The following is an 18,562-nucleotide window of genomic DNA, read 5'->3' as shown; positions in this document are numbered from 1 at the left end:
CCCACATAAAATTCTGTCCAAATGATATAAATTAAATACTAGTGAACTACTTATATTTATATCACTGTGTAAATATTCTGGTGTGGTTTTACATTTTTAGTTAGGCTTACTGAAATATAATTTACATACAATAAAAATTCTCTAGTTCTATGATAAATGAAATTTTCATAGTTTTATGCAGTTAGATAAGCATCTGTGGTCCTGTAACCACAATCACAATCAAGAGACATAACTTTTCTTCAACCTAAAGTTCCTTTGTGTCTCTTTGAAGTCAGAATTTACCTCTAGCCCCTGGCTGCCACTGATACGTTATGTTTCTCTATAGTTTTAACTTTCTAAAATGTCATATGAAGAGATTCATATAGGATGTGCCCTTTTGAGTTTTGGTCTTTTTATTTTAACATAATGTGTTGGACAACTGGAGAGGCATCCATGTTGCTGAATGTATTGGTAGCTAATTTGTTTTTACCACTAAATAAAATTCCACAATTTATCCATCCATTTCATGAACATTTGAGTTATTTCTAGTCTGGAACTATTATGAAAAACGCACTATGAAAAATCACTACTCAGTCTTCTAAACACATATATCTTCTTTTGGACGAATACCTAGGAGTAAGCTGACTACATCATAGGGTCTATATATCTTTATCTTTTGAAGTGATTTTCACATCATGCATTCATAACATAGCTTGATTTTTTGATACAGAAGTTGGCAACACCAGCAGTGTTCCTGATCTTGAAGCCCAAGTCTCACAAATGGAGAAAGTGTTGTCCTTGGGAAGCTTAGAACCTAACCTTGCAGGCGAAATGGTAAACCGAGTCAGCAAACTCCTTCACTCTCCACCTGCCTTGCTAGCCCCTCTGGCTCAAAGGTATGTATGACTTAGAAAACAGAAAGGGTATATTGTGTTGTTCAGAGAATGAGCTATGGTAGCTGATCTTTCTCTTCTGAATGAATGAGTTTATCAATATATAATAAGCAAAAGCAAGAATAAATATTGGGTAGCAGATAGAGAGAAGCAACAGATAGCAAAACATCCAGCAGAGACAGTTGACTGAAGTAGCCCAATTAAGAAAGGAAGGAAAGGAAGACATTTTCAAATTGGGGGCTTACAAACAGCCAACAGAAACCAACTGAGGCAGTGAACTAGATTTCCCAGTTGAGAGGGTCAGGGGAAAGGGTCTTCTTTGCCATGCCCATGGATGAGCTTCCAGCCTCCAGTTCCTGCTGTAGGCATTTTTATATTATGGGATAAGCAATAGTAACCTGCATTGTAATTAGTTCACCTTCTAGCTCTTCTCAAGGACATAATGTTTTTAATACACTTCACTGCTTGCTTTTTCTTTTCTCACTGTTAACAGCATTAGAGAAGCAGCCTCCCAGGAAAAGATGCTTTAAATAACATTTTGGAGAACTCTTGAAATAAACATGCTGGAGTCTAGAACAGACCCTCCTTGCTCCAAGAGTTGTCTTTCAACAATGTTTAACAACACATGGCAATTTACCTACATAATGTACATTACAGGGTGCATAATGTACATTACAGGGTACTAAGAGGATCCCCTATAATGCTAAAGATACTGCTTATATAGCTAGTGATAGCCAAGTATTTGCCCCCCAAGGACTAGGCTCATAATGATGTCCAGTTGCTACCCTATATTAAAATGAGGGAGAGAGAGAGAAAAAAGAAGACTAAATTAAAACTGCCAACTGTCTCTACAGGTTGTTAAAAGTGGTAGATGACATTGGCTTACAGCTGAAATTTTCAAATACAACTATCAGTCTAACTTCCCCTTCTTTGGCTCTCGCTGTGGTCAGAGTGAATGCCAGTAACTTCAATACAACGACCTTTGCAGCCCAAGATCCTGCAAACCTTCAGGTACAATCTAATTTCTTATAGAAACAACATTTTCTTGTGCATGATTGGAGCCCCTGATGTGGTGCCTGATGGCTGCAATTACTGTTGATTGTCAGGAGAGATATTCAGCTTTCAAAAGAATTAACATCTGAGTCCTTCAATTCTAGCACTTGGGAGGTGATGGCACTCTTTAAGTTCAAGGCCAGCCTGGTATATAGAGCAGCCAGAGAAACACCAACAGAATAAAAACTGACATTGTTTTCAGAGGCTGGGGTGTGACTCAGTGGTACGGGCATGTTTTACATGCATGAAGCCCTGGATTCAATCCCCAGCATTCAAACAAAAATATAATTTGCATAGGGGGTCCAGTGTCCATGTTAACCCTTTAATAACTGGATAATGGAAAGAGGGAGGGGCAGTATTTGGTATGTTGGTATGTGGAGGGATGGCAAGGAATGGTATCTTCATGAAACTTCATGGAGGAATACTAGGCAGTTGGGGGACCTAGGCATGGAGATGAATTTCAACATATTTAAGAAGTTTTATAACTCCACTATTGTGTATAGTGATGCTAAAAAGCAATCCTTCTAGTGCTTTCTAGCCACCCTTTAGAGGGACTGACATCTAGAAATGCTGAAGTCAGATAAAGCTCCTTCAGGCCCCTCCACATTGAGTTGTGTTTTTGACCACCTTATTGTATCAACTCAGACACCTTTATTATCTCTTACTTGATCTCCAGGTTTCTCTGGAAACCCAGGCTCCTGAGAATAGTATTGGTGCCATTACTCTGCCTTCATCATTGATGAGTAATTTGCCAGCTAATGAGGTAGAACTGGCTTCCAGGGTTCAGTTCAATTTCTTTGAAAAACCTACCCTGTTTCAGGTAAAGTTGCTGTTTACTGGTTTTGATTTGGGTTTGGTTTGGAGATGGGTGATTTAATTCTGTTTAATCATCATATATTCTTCAATCTGCTACAAAACAAATGAAGTGTTGAAACTCTGTAGTTAATTCTTATTCACACATTAATGTTCCTTATAATGATAAATAGCAGTTACTAGCACATCCAAAGTACTTACAAATGGCCAAGCTCTACCCTAAGATCTCATAAGTGTTGTCTAATACCTATCTTGGGAGGAAGGAACCTATTTTTACCTCCATTTTACAGATGAGGTAATGGAGGCACAGGGAGGGGGGGTCAGTAGCTTGCTCAGGGACACAAGATTTAAATGATTAATGTTGTGTCCTCCTTTAAAAATTCCCGAGGTCCTATTGTGTCAGCTGTGCATTTCAATGTAGTCTCCATTTTAAACAATGTGAATTCAAATAGTCCTTACTGTCTTTCTAGCCCTAAAGCTCCCTCACCATATTTCATTTCCATTGTCATCTTGCTGATTCTTTGTTGTGCTAGGACCCCTCCCTGGAGAACCTCTCTCTGATCAGCTATGTCATATCATCAAGTGTTGCAAATATGACAATCAAGAACTTAACAAGAAACGTGACAGTCATGCTGAAACACACCAACCCAAGTCAGGTGAGGAGAGAGAGGCCTATCTGGTTTGTTCATTGACCAAGGACACCTTGTACAGACTATGCCTGTAGGGCACGACTTGATACAGGCCATGTGTATAAGACTACAATTGTTTGTTGCGCTACAGAATTTTGAGTTCTGGAATCATTTCATCCTTGACCTCCTAGTTTCTGAGGCAGACAAATGCAAAAGCAGGCTCTTGGCCACTGCTGTATTACACTGTGGGCAGAGCTGTGGCTACAGGTCTGGCTCCCACCTTCAGAGACCTCGTCTCACACCGTGCTTCAGCTACAACTTCACTTCTCCTCAGAGTGTGGTCCTCAGACCTGCAACATCAGTTTCATCTGAGAGTTGACTAGACTTGCAAAGGCTCACCTTCTACTCCAGACCCATGGAGTCAGAATTTATTTATTCCCTGTCCCTTAGGCTAAGGATTGAACTCATGCCCTTACCATCTAGGCAAGTGTTCTACCACTGAGTAGAGTGTACATTTTTAACAAATCCCTTAGGTGATCTCTATACATGATTGATCTTTTTTTTTTTTTTTTTGGTTTGTTTGTTTGTTTGTTTGTTTGTTTAAGACAGGGTTTCTTCGCGTAGTTTTGGTGCCTCTCCTGGATCTCACTCTGTAGCCCAGGCTGGCCTCTAACTCACAGAGATCCTCCTGGCTCTGCCTCCCAAGTGCTGGGATTAAAGGTGTGCGCCACTGTTACCCAGCTATGATTGATATTTGAAGAAGCGCTGACCTGTATGAGGCTCATTTACTTCTAAGAATCACATAAGATAAATCTTCAAAAATCATAGCATAAGATTAAGAAATTAAAAATAGGCCTGATTTTCCTAATTACTTTTCAGTTCAGTAAATTAATTAGCCATGACTTATCTTTCTACTACAGGATGACTTAACTGTGAAATGTGTCTTCTGGGACTTGGGCAGAAATGGTAGGTTCCAATTTATACCCTTTCAAGGTCTTAAGTGAGTGAGTGGAGAAGTTGGTAAGTCAATGTGTTATGGCCTTGCTGATGGGACAGATACTGCTCTTGATGCCAACAGGTGGCAGAGGAGGTTGGTCATCCGATGGCTGCTCCATCAAAGACAAGAGGCTGAATGAAACCATCTGTACCTGTAGCCACCTTACAAGTTTTGGCATCCTAATGGTAACATACCCATGCTCCATGGCCTTAGGTTCTGGGTCTGAGGGCTAGCTGAGCATTATATCAGAATACCAACTCTGCTTAATGACTAGAAAAATAAGCAGGAAACAATATTGTGGAATAGTTATATATCAATGAGACCACTCTTAATAACCAAATGCATCTAAAGATTAATATTTTAATGTAGAATGCAAGTATTTCTTCACATTATATTTTTACATTTTCTCCTTTAAATAGCAAGGGATTCTGATTAGAATGGGCTACACAAATTATTTACCTTTCAACACACTCAAAATGTTTATAATATACTTTAACATAAATATTATTGTTACTGTTATTATTATGTGCATGCTAGGCAAATGCCCTACCACTTAACCATCCTTAAATGATCTTATTACTCTTCCTAGCATTCCTTAAACACAGGTTGATTTTTTTTTTTTTTTTTTGCAATTAGAATTAAGACTTGTGGTAATTGTTCATAGTTATAGGACTAAGCAATGTAAGAGCCAGGAGCCAAATGTCAGTCTTTAGGCCCCAAATCCAGGGCTTCCCCAGTGCACTACAATGCAGTGATCAAATATATGAGCTTTGGAATCAAGCAGACCTGAATTTGAATTCTGATTCCTCTACTTCCTGGCTACTACTTTCAGTAGGTTACTGGAACTCTCTATGTCCTTATTTGTGCCTGATTAAAGTGATTGTGGCTATCTCATATGTTGGTTGAACAGACTATGAGACTATTAATGGATACTTAGCATGGTCAACAAACATAATAACAAGTCTTATGTATTTAAAACGAATCGATCACTGATAGCAATATTTTATTTCTCAGGACCTATCTCGGACATCCTTACCACCAAGTCAAATGATGGCTCTGACATTTATCACATATATTGGCTGTGGGCTTTCATCAATTTTTCTGTCAGTTACTCTTGTAACCTACATAGCCTTTGAGTGAGTATCTACAACTTGAAATTTGGTTTATAAGATGCAGCTCTCACCTTCATCACCAAAATGTTTTACTTAAAAATCCTTTCTTCAGCCTGCCCTGTCCTTTATATTCACGTAGTAGAATATCTAGGTATGAAATGCTATGTGAGTTTTTGGTTTATATGCTTCTGCCTTCTACTAGTTTGCGAGCTCACTAAGGGCTGTGTAATGATCATCCTTGTGTCCAGCATGGGTGCCTGGTATGTCATGAGCATTCAGTGGAGGAAAAAATAGAGACTAAAATCCAAGAGGTTAAAATCTGAAAGAGATCATAGCACAATGTGCAGCAAAAAAAATCACAAATTAAGTTTATAAATAACACTGAGGAAAATGTGAAAGATTAGCTATATTGACTGGTATAGGAATGAAGATGAGTGTAAAACTTAACTGACAAAATTCAGTGAGTGTGGCTTTGTAAATGAAAGCAAGGAATGGCTCTCCAAATAACATCACCTTCTTCTTGGCTCACCAGAAGGGCTCCTCTCATCACTTTTGAGGAGAAAAATCTTAATAGATCAATTAGCTACATTTCCCTGTGTCATTATATTTAGTTATAGTTTAAACTCTTATTTCCAAGATCTCAATTTAAGTCATAGTGTAAGATGATATAGCAATCTACCATAGTTTGGAGATCTGAATGTAGCAGCCTATTATGTGAGAAGAACCAGTAGTACTTCTAGAAGTAGTTAAGGAGAAGCAAGGTTGCTTTTCAGTGGTGTTGATTACATGCCATTTAAAAGTGAGGGTCTACAATCAGCATGTAAAAGATCCTTCAGAAGTCAAGACATATTTGCTATATGGTTGTCATGTTAGCTGTTTTTCTTGTTGCTGGGATTGAACACCTGACAAAGACAACTTTATTTGGCTCATAGTTTGAAGGTTCTGTCCATCATGATAGGGATGTGGGGATGCCACAGCAGCAGGAACTGAGAGTGCTGAATGCCGGTGCTCAGACCACTTTCTCCTTTTTATTCAGTCTAAGGCCCAACTCATGGAATAGTGCTACCCATTCGGTGTGGATCTTCCCATCTTAGTTAGCCTGCTCCCACCCTCACAGGTGTGTCCAGAAGCTTGTCTCTTCGGTGATTTTAGAGGTTTTTTTCAAGTTGACAATCAATATTAATTATCACAATTCTTCAGTTTAGATTTTTTTCCATTGTTTTGTTGTTGTTGGGTTTTTGTTTGGTTGGTTGTTTTCTTTTGTTTTGTTTTGGTTTTTGGTTTGGTTTTTTGAGACAGGATTTCTCTGTGTAGGCTTGTGCCTTTCCTGGAACTCACTTGGTAGCCCAGGCTGGCCTCGAACTCACAGAGATCTACCTGCCTCTGCCTCCTGAGTGCTGGGATTAAAAATGTGTGCCACCACCGTCCAGCTGTTGTTGGTTTTAATGTCCCCTGTACTCTCACCCACTCTGAGAGGAAATCTGTGCATATTAGTATATACTGACGAATCACTTAAAACTCTGAGACAGCCTGAGAAATATTCTTATACAAAGTTTGCCTGACTATAATGCTAATTCTTTTTTTTTTTTTTTTGTTCTCTCATTTTAGAAAGATCCGGAGGGATTACCCTTCCAAAATCCTTATCCAGCTGTGTGCTGCCCTGCTTCTGCTCAATCTGGTTTTCCTGCTAGACTCCTGGATTGCTCTGTATAATACCCGAGGTTTCTGCATCTCTGTGGCTGCATTTCTTCACTACTTCCTCTTGGTCTCATTCACTTGGATGGGCTTAGAAGCATTCCACATGTACCTGGCACTTGTCAAGGTGTTTAATACATACATCCGAAAGTACATCCTTAAATTCTGCATTGTTGGCTGGGGTATGTATAAATTTGCTTGTGTGTGTTGCCTGGACTCCTCCAATGTTCTGACTTGCACTCATGTAGAGATTTGATGAATCAGATCCCACTTGGCAACTTTCTAAAGGAGCTTTGGACTCCACGTGGGCTGCACTGTCCCCAGAACAGTCTTGTTGCCTCAGCAACCAGATCATTTCCAAAATCTCTCCATTTCTACTTTCCATTAAGTTCATGGCTCTTGGTGGCACTTACCAGTGAGCTTAGTTCTGATCTCTTCAGTGAAAAATAATAAGCTGATACCTCTTCCCCCTGAGAGTCTTTAGATAGTCCATAAGTGTGTAGTGCCCTGTTGTTTTGATGTGGTTTTCACATAAATCACTTCATTGAAGATAAGCCAATGAGGCTAGTAAGGCAGTTATAGGCAGCATCCTGGTGAAGACCCTGGGTCTTGGTGATGGTGTGGCATATCCCCATTTTGCAAGGCTAGAAAACATCCCAGCCTGGCTTTCTCATTTCTTATGCATCATTTCCACTGGATTCCAACCATCAACACTCCCAAATCCGCTTGGCTTCTTCAACCTAAACAGTTCTTCCTGAACAACAAGACTGCAAGCTTTTCACTCCATGTCATCCTGCTTGCCATTATATCATTGTGAAGAATAACAAAACACACAGTTACCCTCACTTGTCTCAGAAAGAAAGTCACAGCTCCAGGCATTGGGCAGGAATTTTATATTCTTTAGAGAAAGCTAAAATGCCAGATGCTCTTGTCAAGGACAAGCTCCTCCACCTCCACTACTTGGTGTCTTAGACACTGAGAATCTAACACAGGGCCAAGAACATGCTAGGTAAGCACTCCAACAATGATCTACAACTCCACTCTCCAGTATTCTGTCTTTAAAAATGTCTTACTTAGGAAACCATCATGTCAGTATCATTAGATGTACGAATGAATTAAAATAAAGAATACATTTGATTGTATCAGGCACTCCAGCCAATCTGTAAAAGGAGTTGTTGTTGTTGTTGCTTTATTTACCAGAGTAGTGAAGCTGACTGGCTGGTCTGTGTATAGTGTAGAGTGGCAACATGGGGCTGGTGAGTGATGGTAAGTGAAAGGACAAAGCAGATGCCATAACAGGCTGCTCAATCTTCTCTCAGAGATCCGGCCTCAATTTCAGTTTCCTGAGACTTGACCAAGCCCAGGCTTGCTTGTTATCAATAAACCCCTGTGTGTTTTGTATTGGATGTTGGCCAAAATTTAGTTCTGGCTGCCAGTGAGGGTAGACACATCCATTCATGTAGCAAAAATGAAAAGAAACTTAATTTGGCGAATAGCTAACCAGTCTCTGCCATGCCACAGGAAAGAAAACAGAATGACCTCCATTCTTTCTTTTAACCTCTTTGGTTGTCAGAACTATGTGACTGATGTTTCCCATGTTCCAGGGATACCAGCTGTGGTTGTGAGCATCATCCTGACTATATCCCCAGATAATTATGGGATTGGATCCTATGGGAAATTCCCCAATGGCACACCAGATGACTTGTAAGTATAAATTCATCTTAGGAATGTCCAAGGAATTAGAAAATTAAATTCTCTAAGAAAATGGAGGATCTAATCAATCTGTTGGCTATATCTATCAGCTTAATAAAATCTAATATCATTTTAAACAAGGACCTTCATCATCATGTGTAATGAGATTAGCTAGTGGAAACTACCACACTACTATTTAAATAATGAATTAGGAGGAATTATTCTGAGAGAGTATACAAATTAGAAAGAAGTGTATTGAGACACTTAACCTCTGATAAAAATGAAATGCTCATGATATTATATAAGGACATGAAGACTAGGATAACTAGTTTATATTTTATAACTATAGTTTATACAGTTCTGAATGCTTTAAGAATAGTTTTAAATTATTATTTTTAAGACTTATTTTTATTTATGTATATGTATATTACACATGTGTGTGTGTGCCACATGTATGTGTCTGTGGAGGCCAGAAGAGGGTGTTAAGTCCCTTGGAGCTGAAGTTACAGGTAGTTGTGAGGTGCCCAGCATAGGTGTTGGGAACAGAGCTTGGGTACTCAGGAAAAGGACCAATTGCTCTTAACCACTGAGCCATCTCATCAGGCCCTAAAATATTTTTCATAACCAAGGGTCCTAAGACAAACTCTTAGATTCTGTTCCCTAGAGTGATAAATGATTGTGGAGAAAAGCAGTCTATCATTCTTTTCTTTTGTACTTGAAGGGAAAAAAAGTTTTCAGCCAAACATTATAGATTCAGTGCATCACTTGGAGCAAGCATGCTTCCATCATTGTAATGTTTTCCCCCTCTCCTCTCCCCCATCCAGTTGCTGGATCAACAGCAATGCTGTGTTCTATATCACAGTTGTGGGCTATTTCTGTGTGATATTTTTACTGAACGTCAGCATGTTCATTGTCGTCTTGGTTCAGCTCTGTCGAATTAAAAGGAAGAAGCAACTGGGAGCACAGCGCAAAACTAGCATTCAAGACCTCAGGAGTATTGCTGGCCTCACGTTCTTACTGGGAATCACTTGGGGCTTTGCCTTCTTTGCCTGGGGACCAGTTAATGTCGCCTTCATGTATCTCTTTGCTATCTTTAACACCTTACAAGGTAAGCACTACAGCATTAAATATGAACCTGAAGAGCCCAGTGGAAAATTTAAAAAAAATCACTAGAAGGCTATTTAGTGGCTGAAGATGTACTCCTTTCAGAACCAATTTATTGCTGAGAACAGGAGCTTTGTGGTCCTTAGGAAAAAGGCATTTTACTAATTTTGAGAAATGGTAGTTTTCCTTTTATCCATCCTCATCTCCTTGAAGAAACTATATTGAGGAAATCTGCCAGGAACTCTTCCTGGGAGAGCCAATTACTCTTCCTTTTCTTGTTTCTTTCCTTTTTATTCATTTTTAAGCTAATTTATGAAAGCAGAACTCACACACAAGAATAGCCCAGATAACATGTCACTACAAGAGTTCACCACACACACCTAGGTATAGGGCTTAGGTTTGGGGTTTCGATTGGAAACATAAAATGATAAGTGGGAAGATAATAAACCCAGATAGCATGTCATTACAAGAGTTCACCACACGGACCTAGGACTTAAGTTTGGGGCTTTGATTGGAAACATAAAATGATAAGCAGGAAGATAATAAACAAACCCAAGTGGCAGTGATCTTGGCCATGGCCTAATCCCCAGATGCTGCCAAGCTGCCATGAGCAGACCTCAGGCAGGCTTGGAGGATGCCCTTGACTCCTGAACTTCCCACATGGTAATAAAGGCCAGCCACTCTGACTTTGGGACCCTAGCAATCACATTCTTTAGAAAAGCAAATGACTAATTCTTTTTGGAGCAGTGTTACAAAAGTTTTGTCAGCTGTTAATTTTTAATGGAAGTGCTTTGGCATTAAAAGCCCAGCAGGCTAATAGGTTTACATTACAGAAACAATAGAGAATTGTCCCTTGGCTTCTTCTTCTTCCAGCTCCCTTCCATTACATTCTCTTCTGCTTGTTTTCATGTTGCCTTTGGCTCCCATACTGCCCTCCTGAGGCCCCACCAGGCAATAGATAATTTTGCCAGTTTTCAAAGAAATTCCTCCTAGAAGTATAGTTCTAATACATAACTTGGCCATAGGTTCTTATTTTATTTGAAAAAAAGCACACACATACACAGACAGACAGACAGACAGACAGACAGACACGTATACACACATACCACATGGCTATATATGACTGGTATTTTTATTTACAAAATACCAATTCCTAAATTGGTATATCCAGGTGTTGTGCTATGTAGTATTAGACATAAAACAAAACAGGAAAATCATATCAAGGGTTTTTGTTTTGTTTTGGGATTTTTTGAGGGGGGCTTTTCAGAAAGCGTGCTGTTATGTAGCACTGGTGGCCTGGAATTCACCAGATTGACCTCAGACACAGTGATCTTCCTACTTCTGCTTGTCCAGTGCTGGAATTATATAGGCATGTGACACCACATTTGGCTCAAGAAAGGTTTTATATCCTAACAACTGGAACTAAAAGTAGTAGATACTTAAAAATTAAAAAAAAAAATGTATATATGCTATGCAAATTCACATTCATCATTAACATGAAATCTATGTACCTGCCTTCATGTGGTTTAATAATCTAGCAAATGTGCCTCTTTTTCTTCATTTCCCCAGAATATCTTACTAAAACATAAATGACTAGAATTAATTTGCTGCTTCTGTAAAAGGTTAGCGAAGGCCTAGTTTTATAGTACTTTTGAGTTGATTGAAGATGAGCTATGTATATGGTTTTTTATTTTGGCTGGTGTATAGCTCCATGCATATCTCTCTCAAGTGTGTTGTTTCTCCCTTCACGCAACCAAGGGAGCCTCCCAGAGTAACATTAGGCAAAGGTGTGCAATGTCCGTCAACTCTTGAGGTCTTCTCATATGTACCCCATTAGAAGCAAATCTGGTGTTTTTAAATGAGTATTTTAAAAGTAGGTAACTGAGAGGGTTCAGAATTCATACATACATCCCACAAATATTTTATTAGCAAAAGCCTTGGAATCTTGGCAGAGACAGTGCTGAATAAGTGTTCCTGGCCCATATAACTGGGAATAGTGCTAGGTAGAAAGCAAGTTCAAAGGCCTGTTCAAACCTGTAGCTAGCTTTCTATGCTGGAACATGAGGGGAACATTTCCTTGAGACTTAAGGGATGTAGGAAGATGGTAGATAAGTAAACCCAAACATTCCACAGGCTTGATGCTCAGAGAAGAAGGTCCAAAGGACCCAAGCAAGGGAGGCACATGAGACTGGAAAGGAGATGACATTGGACAGAACTTGGAACTAGATTACAAGTCCAGAGGATTCTGGAAATGGGAACTGAGGTCTCAGCCAGGATCCTGGGTAGATGGCCTAAACTATCAGGACAGAGAAGGATGAGGGCAAGACCTGGGACAAGAGATTCAGCAGTGAAGATTCAGTTCCTGTTATCAGCACTTACAAAGATCTTTGTTTAAAGCTTTGGATTTTAGACATTTTATTCAGCTTACAAAATTGCACTTTGTCCACAACTGCCAAAGATGTCCTCTTTTGTGCAGAGTAGACTCCCAGATGTAGGGATGTTTTGAAATTCACTGAAGAATGAATGGTTGGGATTTTTTTCTCTCCCTTTAGGGTTCTTCATATTCATCTTTTACTGTGCAGCAAAGGAGAATGTCAGAAAACAGTGGAGGCGGTATGTTTGTTGTGGAAAATTACGGCTGCCTGAAAATTCTGGTAAAGATTTGCCTGCGTTTTTCTTCTCCAGAACATAAATATGTACATTAAGAAGAATGCAATCATCACTTAGGAGCTGTCAGATCTGGAAAGCAGGGGGACACCACATGCACAACAGAAAATGCTGTTAATTGCTCATTAAGGGGCTACAAAAAGAAAAGAATTCTTCCTCCCTGGGAATTTTGTGAGCAATAGAGTTAGTGAACCGACCGCTTCTTGAAGGAAGCAACAGTGAAATTTTTAGAGTGTGTTTCCTATTGAGCTCATGGTTTTCATTTCCCAAAGTAATTTCTAATATTTTCCTTCCTAGCGTTTTAAGGCTTGACTCACTCTTCTTCCACAGGTCCAGGTTGTCAATGACTTTGTTTGTTAACTGGCCAGACTTTGTATATAAGCTTTGGCATGTATTTAGTTATTTTGAAGTTCTTTTCACATATTCCCGGTTGGCTAGTAGAACAAAAAGCTCATTTCTTTTTCTTCTTTCTTTCTATTTTTTTTTTAAGAAGAATAAAGACCTGTTTGAAAAGCTAGCTTCCTTCTGCATGAATACCACCTTTCAGTACTCAATGGGTACTGAGGTCTGTATTTATAAAATGGCAGTGTATGTAAATCAGCCATCTGTATGGATTCAAGAACAGTTACCACAGCAGAGTTGATTTATGTCCTTGTGAGGGCAGAAGGAGAGAGGCACTGGGTTACTCCCTAATTCTATGGCTATTTCCAGACAATCTAGTTAGCTCAGCCTTTAGTTCCAGGACAGCATAGGTTCTTTCTAATGAGGCAGTCATTTGAAAGGTAAATACGTATAGTGGAAGTGAAAGTACCTCTTATAACACCTGCTTGTAAAATGTATGAGTTCTCTATGAGATCTTGAAGTGAGAATTCAATTGCTAGAACTTGTTACACTGTGACCTGTCTCTTGCATTTGAGCTTCAACATACCGCCCTTTTTTCTGTAATGCTTATTCTGCTGTAGACTGGAGTAAAACTGCTAATAATGGTTTAAAGAAGCAGACTGTAAACCAAGGAGTATCCAGCTCTTCAAATTCCTTACAGTCAAGCTGTAACTCCACTAACTCCACCACACTACTAGTGAATAATGATTGCTCAGTGCACGCAGGCGGGAATGGTATGTATGTCTGTCTCAATATAGTGTTTCTCAAGCCAGTGTTTATTTTTGAAGTAGTTCTTTTTGCAAAGCAAACTGAATTATTACACCTATGACCAGTGGATCAAAATAGAGTTTTCCATATAAGCCAGAACATTTATAAATCCAAATTTATTTATTTTAGAGCTAATATGAGAATGACTTTTTAAAGATGATTTAGTTTCCCACAGTGGGAATTGACCATAACCTAAAAGGTTTTATATTCAAATCCCAATTTAAATATTGTCCAAAGACTTCAGTGCTGCACTGTTTCTCTAAGAGCAGTACCTAAATTACCAAGCAATATGATTTTTAAAAATCATATCTATTAATCATGCACATCCTTAGTCCTTTGAGACCTTCCTGGTTTTCGCTTTTCATGTTTGTTAATCCTTTCCCACGATGTGGCTGCTTTTTGACAGCACCCAAGTGCCCATAAACATATCAAATGCTGGAAGATGAATTGTGAGCAATATTGGTCACTATCTGTGTCACCCAGATATGAGCTGATTATTACAGCTATGCTTCTTTCACTCATTAAGTCTAAAATTTCTAGCTAAAACATCATTATATTTTCTTTCTCTCCAAGACTGGGCTGTTCATTACTCATAAAGCTTATCATGCTTATTTTTCTTTCTTCTGCTTCTTAATACATCTTTTGCATTTTATTAAAAACTTATGATATGCCAGTATATTTTCTCCTTCCAGTGAACAATTACCCTTTATCCTTTGTTTTAAGACATTAGTACTTTTCATTACTAATTCAAATCGGTGTGGCAGCCCTGCTGTAATCTTAATACACAAAAGGCAGATGGAGACAGGAAACACCCAAGCAAACTGTCTGGCCAGACCAGCTGAAACAGTGAGCTCCAGATTCAGTGAGAAACCCTGCCTCAACATAGAGTGAAAAGCAATCCAGGAAGACACTCTCCATCAGCCCCAGGCCTCCACATGCATGCATGCACACATGCATACATGCACACATGCTAGCATGCATATGCATACATCCCACATATGCATTTTTATACAAAGAAAATACAACAGGATTCCTTGACATCAAGGCCTCTCAATCTCATGCATTGGTTACATTTGGGGCTAGATAATTCTTTTTAGAGAATTGCAAGATGTTGAACAGCATCCCTAGCCTCTCTACCCAGTAGAACCCTGCCCCAAATTGTGGCAAGCAAAATGCCCCCCAGACATTGTCCCCACAGGGGACAGGTAATAAATTGTCCTTCTTTGAGAACCATTGCTATAAAAGATAAGAAATTGCTGCCATATGGCTTTATATTCTCACTGTCAATACCAAGAGTAAAATTCTGGGCCTAATGCCAACTTGCCATATCAGGAATGATGCATTGTAGGTCCTTGGAGTAAAGACAGCAAGATGAAGGCTGCTTAATAAGTGTGAGAGAGCAAGTTGAATGGAGGAAAATGAAAGGATCAAGCTAGATCATCTAAAGTTTTAGATGCCTGTGTGTTTGGGGCTCTTGATCCATCACTAGTTTTCCATTTTCTGAAAAGAGCTCAGAGGTGAAGCTTCACCTGCCTAGCCCTCCCCAAAACTGGTGTCATTCTCTGGGGAATCAGATCTTATAAAAGCAGCCTATCTTGACACAGCTAGTTTTGATGTCTGACAGTAGAGGGGGGAGGGCATTTTACAGTCAACAGAATGACTACGTGGTTCAAAGAGGATAATATGTCTGTCAAAGGAACAGCTCTGGCTTGTCAGCCCTCACACCAGATGAGGAATGGCACTGGGAATTTCAAAAAAGTCACTGGCAGCTGAGTGCTTTATTATACTGGGACAAATTGTTCCCGCAACCAAAATGTCCTCAAACCAAAATACCTAAGTCAGAACAGCTGCTTCAGACAGTCACATGCCCTGTTTGAGCCGTGGCACAGATGGAGTTGTGCTAACCATATCCACTGCCTCGTTTGTGTGAATGTGACATAGTTCAGTACCGAGCTGCTAGAGCCATATAATTTAGTATGCAGGGCTACAAGCTCACACTTCGGAAAGAACCTTCTCAAGTATTCAGACCATCACTTTTGAGCCATAAGAAGCTCAGGCAGAGCATTGGATTTCTACAACTTTTGTTGTAGCATCTGCAAAATGGGGATAAGAAATAGCTATTCTCATCATTATTATGATTGTATCATGAAATTATCAGCTTTGCACATAGCCTCTCAAAGGCATAATGAGCAGAAGGATAGTGCTAAGTAGTTAAAAGCTCATAGATGCTGTGTACTGAGGATCTGAGGCTGCTGATGGTAGGGAGGTCTAGGTCTAAATCACAGGTACCACTGAATAAACATCCTGCCGTCTTCTGGCTGGACATGGTCAGTATCCATGGTTTCCTCTTGGGAAATTGTGCTATTGTGATAGTCAGAAGACAGATTTAGAAATGGTTAGAGAGAGATGATTTCTTCTTGCCATGACTGTTTGTAACTGTTTCTTTAAGTTTATCTTCTAATACAAAATTTCATTTTATAGGAATTATAGGGAACCTATAGGATCTCTGCTAATCTTAAATATTACTGTAGGTTATCTTATACACAGTCTAATTCGATGTGTTCAACTGGAGTTAGGAAATGGGCCTTTGGGGAAAAGATGTCTTGCTTTTTCCCCATTTTGACTGTTTCACTTTTTAAAAACTGCCACAGGAATTTTGTTTCTGATCAACCTCAAATTTGTTGTGCTTACTGTCACTGACCTTAGAGAAGGAATAAAAATAAAATATGAACACATAGGATGGATGTTTTAAAGATTCATTTCCGGTGTACCTACTTAGTATTAAAGTGGAGGTGATGCTTGCTTGTCCTTGGGTGCTTTCTCTGGCAAGGTCATGGTCCTGACTTTGATACTCCTTATCCAGGCAATGCATCTACAGAGCGGAATGGGGTTTCTTTCAGCGTTCAGAATGGAGATGTGTGCCTTCATGACCTCACGGGGAAGCAGCACATGTTCACTGACAAAGAAGGTTCCTGTAATGGTAAAAGCCGGGTGGCGCTCAGAAGGACTTCAAAGCGGGGAAGCTTGCACTTGATTGAACAAATGTGATTCTCCTCTTCTCAGATCAAAGCATGGCATTGACAGTGTGAAGTGTCCAGTTTTCCTTCTACACAATGTGAGATGTATGAAAATCAGCTTGTTTTCTACTCAGCAACCTCTAAAGGAACATAAGCTAATTGAGGGCAATGGTTGACTATTGGAAGAAGAAACCACGGCATAATTATGGTCTTTAGACATTTGCAATTTGGTTTCTTATCTTTCATTTGAAAGAAGATTGACGTTAAAACCACAGAATAAAATCTAGGAAAGGAAAAACAAATGTTCATTTCTTGTCACATTTTAAAGAGTGTGTTATCCCTGATAACATCCTAGAAAAAAAATGTTTACTTCAGTCTGTCAGTGAGTTTAATTGTGCATGCCTTTGTTGTACATAAGCTAAATTCTAGTGACTTACGTGTCAAAAATCTTATCTCTACCTTTTTAATATTTATTTTCTACTGTGTAAATTTATTCTTTTGTAGAATCACGATTGCATCATTTTATCTAATGTGATAACTTACCGATTCAGTGAATTCTAACCCTCCTTTGGGAGATCATATAGGATGTGAAATTCAGAAACGTTGCTGAAATCAAGAAATGATGATAAAGTCAGACTGAACAATTATAAACAGACGGTGCCACAATTAGCTCAGAAAGTGCCTTTGAGCGGTCAAGAAAAGGTGTTCACACTGGGCAAACACAGCATTATGAGCTGAGGGTTTGGGAAACAGTGGGGCCACATTGTAGCCCTAATCATCGTCTTGCATACATGCTTATGCAGAGGATGACTTGTGTGACCATATTTGACACTTAATGACAATGCCCATGCCCGGACTTCATCCTTAATGATCAGATTACAGAATCTGCAGTAAGATGTTTAGTTTAATACCATGGTCATAGAGGATAAAACTGTAATCTAAACCATGTCAGGAAGATTGTGAAGGTGGAAAATATATACACTGCCACTTCTCAAATATCCAGAGCCTTTCCAAAGAAGGGATCAGAGTAGGATTACTTTTTGAGAGTGTATATGGCAAACAAATCAGTTCTTTAAAAGACAGCTGCATGGTACATTATTGTTACACCTGCTGCATTCTGGTCCAGTCACATTTGTATGTATTTTTAAAACCATGTCAAATCTTGAAGAGTGTACAGTGACAAGGGGGGGGGTGGTGGGCAGCTACTGGGAATAGTGAACTATCCTGTGATATTGTATATTGTTCCTAGTTATAGAAGGTCTATCCTGCTTCTCATCTATACCTGCTTGAGTGATGCCTCTAGTACAGAATATTCTTAATAGGAACATTTCAAATTCCTTTAGTTAGATCTTTCACTAAGGCTCCCTTGCATATATTTCAAGTAAATGTTGTATCCCAGACTAATCATAGTAGCAATATATGTTTCTATGTGTGCTCATTTGTCTTTGCAAATTTGCTTCTCCAAATTATTTAATTATTTTGTATTTATATGTTACAATCGACAAAAATAAATTTGCAGTTAAGACCTTTAAGTTTGGTTTGCATTCTCTTCCCCACCCCCCCACCCCCTAGCAGCATGGCACAGAAGTGGTAGGAAACACCTTCTGAAGATTTGGATTGTGAAATTAGAAAAGGACTTGTCCTGCTTCGTGAGGGCAGTTTCCAGGGGCTATTTTTCTATTTTATCTTATTCTTTCAAAAGCTTCCCTTTAACATGTGTTGCCACTGCGCTATAGAAAATATCTGAAACTCAGTTCAGATC

The 18,562-nt window shown here is 39.2% G+C and overlaps 1 protein-coding gene across 6 annotated transcripts in view; it reads left to right on the top strand.

Annotated features, from left to right (window-relative positions):
• The window catches only part of Adgrg2 (adhesion G protein-coupled receptor G2), a 115,341-nt gene extending 97,021 nt beyond the window's left edge, over positions 1-18,320 (top strand). For all 6 annotated transcript variants that reach the window (XM_036175213.1, XM_036175217.1, XM_036175215.1 and 3 more), the window contains 13 exons: positions 710-875; positions 1,727-1,883; positions 2,602-2,745; positions 3,272-3,394; positions 4,288-4,333; positions 4,446-4,549; positions 5,379-5,500; positions 7,085-7,353; positions 8,776-8,875; positions 9,688-9,971; positions 12,520-12,621; positions 13,597-13,749; positions 16,647-18,320. In XM_036175213.1, coding sequence (XP_036031106.1) covers positions 710-875; positions 1,727-1,883; positions 2,602-2,745; positions 3,272-3,394; positions 4,288-4,333; positions 4,446-4,549; positions 5,379-5,500; positions 7,085-7,353; positions 8,776-8,875; positions 9,688-9,971; positions 12,520-12,621; positions 13,597-13,749; positions 16,647-16,831 — 1,955 coding nt within the window. In that variant the 3' untranslated portion in view covers positions 16,832-18,320. The remainder of the gene's footprint in view (positions 1-709; positions 876-1,726; positions 1,884-2,601; positions 2,746-3,271; positions 3,395-4,287; positions 4,334-4,445; positions 4,550-5,378; positions 5,501-7,084; positions 7,354-8,775; positions 8,876-9,687; positions 9,972-12,519; positions 12,622-13,596; positions 13,750-16,646) is intronic.
• Positions 18,321-18,562: the final 242 nt, after the last annotated feature.

This window comes from Onychomys torridus, chromosome X (assembly GCF_903995425.1).
Source record: "Onychomys torridus chromosome X, mOncTor1.1, whole genome shotgun sequence".
Lineage (NCBI taxonomy): Eukaryota > Metazoa > Chordata > Mammalia > Rodentia > Cricetidae > Onychomys > Onychomys torridus.
The sequence above is the reverse complement of the archived record's forward strand: the minus strand, read 5'-3'. Positions and strand labels throughout refer to the sequence as shown.